The following is a 4965-nucleotide window of genomic DNA, read 5'->3' as shown; positions in this document are numbered from 1 at the left end:
GTTTAATTGATAAAAATAACGAGGCAACGTTTCGGGGCCCCGTACGCCACGGGAAGAGCGATTTGAAGAAGGGCTTTTCAGTTTCCCAGGGTTCATTTTACTTTTATCTCTGCCCAAAGTGATTCTGCCAAATTCTCGTCTGTCGGAGTTAACGAACGGTCAAATGGACGAAAGAACACAAAATGAATGAAAGAATGACTGCTGAACCAAGCGACAAATCAATCAATGAATCAAACTGTCCATCAATCATTCACTCATTTATTCACTCGTCATTATGACAAGAAAATTAATAAGGAACAGCAAAGAGCAGTGAGAGATTCAAAGAGATAATCAGAGGCCAGACGGGAAGAGAATGAGGTTATGTTTCTTACATGATTGACGCTCTATGCAATTAAACAGTAACAAATAACTAGCAAGTTTCTTTAACTTTTAGGAATAAATTCAAGTGATGTCAAAGTTTGCTGAGCGACGTTTCGATGACAATAGATTTATTTTATTTTACCTGAACCTAAACTTAAATATTTTCACATCTCTTTCATGTATATATACCTCATCGAATTAGTAATTTAATTAGCTTGATAGCTGATGACATGGAGTCATCGAGACCCAGCTCAACAACTTTGACATGGCTGATTTTTATTCTGAAATGTTTCTTTAACCACAGTTATAAATGGAGGATGGGGTCAGTGGAGTAATTGGAGTTCATGCAGCGTGTCGTGTGGGCCTGGAACGAGAATCAGGACTCGGCGATGCGATAGTCCACCACCGGGACCCGGAGGAAGATGTATAGGGCTGCCTTTAGAAAACAAAGCTTGTGATGATGGATCTTGTCCAGGAAGTAAGTGTTCACTTATTTTTAAGTTTCATTTGAAGCGGCGTCGATTTTAAAAAGCCGGGAACTCCAGCAATCTTGTTTTGACGAGCATTGAAAGCGCAAGCGCAAATATGAGTGCTCATAAGAGTTTTGTCCAGGCAAGAAAAAAACTGCAAGTGGCTCACTAAAATCTGCTCTTCTTGATCAAACAATTAAGATCAAGGCGATATACTCCAACACCAATCCCGTGGTCTGGCCAGTACCTTACGCATGCGCATAGCTATATTATCCGGTCAGTAGCAGCCATGGACAGATGCTTTGCACATCCCGATGGAAATGATGTAATTCGTTTGTGATGGCGTTGAAAATAGATATGTTTCAGTTTCCAGAATTACTCTAGGACTTTTTGTAACTTTGTGTCAGGAATAAACGAGTGAACGTTACTGAGAAGGGTCATTGTTTTGTATCGTACACTTCGTCTTGTTTCTAGTAAATCTTTCCGCAATTCTTTCATTTCAACTCCCGTTCGTTTGATGCGCAGATTTAGTTATTTTGCCTGCATTGATCAACTCAGTGAACAGTTGGCTTTTGTCCATTCATGTAATGTTGATTCAAACTCTTGCGTTTGCACTCAGTCGAGCTCGCGCTTTGTGCTTGTTTCTGCAGATTGCTGGAGTGACTGGAGCGATTGGAGCCAATGCACCAAAGTATGCGGTTGCGGACGGCAATTCAGAGTTCGATTCTGCAAGTGTGCGTATGGTCAGGGACATGCGCAGTGCCCGGGTTTTGGAGAGAGCTCTCAGAGTTGCAATTGCAATGCTTGCCCCAATGGACCCCCCTTTTAATGATGATAATATCGAAGGTATATATCCGCGAAACCAGAAAATTCATTTCCTTCTCCAAGCGTGCGCCTCGTTCCCCTACCCTCCCACCCTCAAAACTTTTAATGCGCCGCAATTTTTCCAAGAAAGGAATCTTGCAAAATTTAGATTTATTCAAGCCATAAAGCGGAGCTCCCGTGTTATTTATTCTCACAATAAGTTAACCTGGCTCGAGCTTGCGATCCAATCGAAAACCAGTACCTTGGGGTGGACGTACATACGGTCGTAGGGTCGTACGGTGACCAAAACGCAATTTTCTCGCAAAGATGGGTTACCATATTTTCTTACCCATGGTACTCCGCGCGCGCGCTATGAAAGCACCATTTCATATCTTCATTAGCGTAATAAATCATTAGCGCGTTGCTTACTCTTAATTTTTCGTTTTGATGGCTCATTTTTAACCGATTAAGGAGCTAAAAGATTTAATGTTGGTAACTAATATATGAGTTCAAAAGGTTATTTTCAGGTTTTAAGTCAATTTTGTGTAGTACATAACACGCTGCATTTTAGAGCAAGTTTTAATTAATGCATGTGACTATAACATGATATTAACGATGACTTCAGGAGAGGTTCACCTTTAGTATTTTGACAATTCTCTGCAGATGAAACTCTAATGGTGACGTTTATTTGTTTTATATCTTGCAGGTTAATATCACAAGTACCTAACAGTAGTCGACTTTCTTTACATCTTTCTCGTTTTCATGACACAGACCGAATTATAACAAGACGTTGTGATATTTTCATTTTTGAAGTTACAGTCTTTGGTTGGCCCGATGCAATACGTGAAAAATAAGAAGTCGTTTTCCCTTAGGCCATGTTATGTTTATTCTGGATTTTTCAAAGCGGACACAAATAATAAATTTTAAATTGAATTTGTCTTGGTTTGTATTCAGACAGGGGCTCATCATCCTGCGAGCAGAGCCTCTTTTAAACACACCAGAGGGCGAGTAAGATTGATTCTGCAGAAATCGTGTCAAGTCTTTGAAGTCGCCGCAGCCAAAGTTTGTGGGCTAGTTCACCAGGTCAAACCGGTTTAGGCAGCGCGCGCATCAAATTTTTACAAGGCGAAGGTCAAAATCGAGCCTTCAGCACGAAAATCAATATGGCATCTAGGAGTGCGATAGAGACTGGGTTTGAAACTGTCTCCGAGCAACGGCTTGCGCATAATCAATAAAGACTTTTCACGAATTCTTTCTCCTCGAGTAAAAAAATGCTCTGCTAGCAGGGTGGGGCCCACAAGAGGGAACGAACATCTTCTACGCAAGGTTTCCAGTTGTTTTAAATGATCATACTCTTATTGGTGATCTCCAAATTCGCTTTGATTACCTCCGAGATAACCGACTCGCGTTCGTCGATTTGATTTCGAATGTTCTTAATTTCTCATTGGAGACTCGATCCTATTCTTACTCGTTTTCAACAACAGTAGTCAAAGACCTTTTTTGGAACAAAAAAAGCAATGTGACACACCATAACACCAGCCGGGTGTGACCAACACATCACGCATGCGCGCAACTATTTCACCCGGTCAATTAGCAGCCATGGACAGCTGTTTCGGCCTTGCTGGGCCTCATCAGCATTGCGTAGCTATCATACCAGTCGAATGTTTTAGTGGAGCTGCCACTTGAAGGGGTGCCTAAAACACATTTTGGAAAAGGTGTATTTCTCAGTTGGTGCATCATGAATATCGGTTGAAAGTCTGTACAGGCTTTGTGGCCCTTTGTGCCGGAGCTTACCTACCCAGTCTACCCAGGGTTCTTTAGCATTAAGTGACAAGGAGTGTTTCTTCCTGAATCCCTTTATGGGTGCACGACCACTGCAAGGTCACTACCCAGTAAATCGTCGGAGGGAAGAGATAGATCGAGAGAAAGGTGTCTTGCTCAAGGAACACCACGTGACAAATCCGCCAGGCCCGGATTAATCGATAAAACAGTACCAAAACAATGGGCCCTTTGCAGAATAATGATCACATGGTACAAAAACCGCCATACTGGAACACAAATTGCCCATTGAGATATCTAAAACAAAGAAAATTTAGATTAACTTGCTTTGTTTTAGATGTTCCAGAGCGCAATTTGCGTTCCAGTATGGCGGTTTTGTACCATGTGACCACTGTCCTACAAAGGGCCCCTTGGCCAATCACAATAGACGAAGACAATTCATTGAGCCAGTCATGACGAATACACTTAGTCGTCACTAAGTAAGGGAAAGTAAATGCGAGCAAGTCTAATTTGCCTTTCCTCTTAACATCTTCCCGTGTTAACTGAAAATCTGGATCCGGAGTTTTGAGAAAACTCGCCCTGTCCACAGCAATCGAGAAACTGCTTTTCCTCCTTCAATTGAAAGGAGGTTTAAAAATGAAAAATTGCATTATGTCGAGCCCTATAGCTTTCGAGATTTGTTCACGTATTTTAAAAACGGATAATGTGCAGAAGAGAGGGCGAATCATTAGTTGCTTAACAACTCTCTAGATAACGGACATTCAGTTCTCTAGCCAGTGCAAATATTATACCGAAAAACAACACGTTAAAGCCCTGGGCTTATATAACTTCGTAAGGGGTTTTGGGTGAGCTTATAAACGGGTGGGGGTGAGGGGGTTGGATTATAAGAGGAATATTTCAGAATTTATCTGAGAAATGAATAAAAGCTAACATTCCATTAAATTTACAGCTATTACATTTATAATACGAATCTATATCAATTCGCCTGTTTTCCGTGAAACGGTCGTCTCGATAGCCTTAACGAAGTTTACATTTGTATATATTTCAATATGGTTTTCAATGTTCAGAACAATTTTATAGTTCCAATACAAGTGACTACTATTTCAAAAGCAAGGCCGAAGTCGCACCATCATGAACAAAGTTCATACTAGCTTCTTAAACCGTTCAATAACTAAAGGTTTGTTTTAGGTTTAGTTAAAGTGGCTCAAACCAGTTTCAACACTTTCAAGATACCTTGTTATTAGAAGGATTGACACTGCAACACTTTATCACGTAACAGGAATGTTATTGTAACATGCGAAACATCAATTATTGCCGAACGAGTCATTTTTGTGACGTAATAAGTTACCATGGCGACAAGAAAGCCTTGCAAGAACACCCTATATTTTGGCTTTAGTTGCTCATATCTGAAAAACGAACTCGGTGATCCCAATTTTTTATTGCACAAAAGTGATTCGCAGGCCAAGATGAAACTCTGCAAAGTTTAAAAAAATTCTGTGAAGCGGATTCAGAGCAACCTTAAATTTTCAATTATTTAAGGTGGCTCTAAATC

General features: G+C 40.7%; 1 protein-coding gene across 3 annotated transcripts in view; it reads left to right on the top strand.

Moving 5' to 3' along the window:
• The window catches only part of LOC137992404 (A disintegrin and metalloproteinase with thrombospondin motifs adt-1-like), a 27252-nt gene extending 24681 nt beyond the window's left edge, over positions 1-2571 (top strand). The window contains exons 18-20 of one of the 3 annotated variants that reach the window (XM_068837735.1): positions 665-838; positions 1481-1676; positions 2341-2571. In XM_068837735.1, coding sequence (XP_068693836.1) covers positions 665-838; positions 1481-1659 — 353 coding nt within the window. In that variant the 3' untranslated portion in view covers positions 1660-1676; positions 2341-2571. The remainder of the gene's footprint in view (positions 1-664; positions 839-1480; positions 1677-2340) is intronic. The other 2 variants (XM_068837736.1, XM_068837737.1) reach the window with 2 other exon arrangements.
• Positions 2572-4965: the final 2394 nt, after the last annotated feature.

This window comes from Montipora foliosa, chromosome 2 (genome assembly GCF_036669935.1).
Source record: "Montipora foliosa isolate CH-2021 chromosome 2, ASM3666993v2, whole genome shotgun sequence".
Lineage (NCBI taxonomy): Eukaryota > Metazoa > Cnidaria > Anthozoa > Scleractinia > Acroporidae > Montipora > Montipora foliosa.
This window is presented reverse-complemented; position numbering and strand designations above follow the sequence as displayed.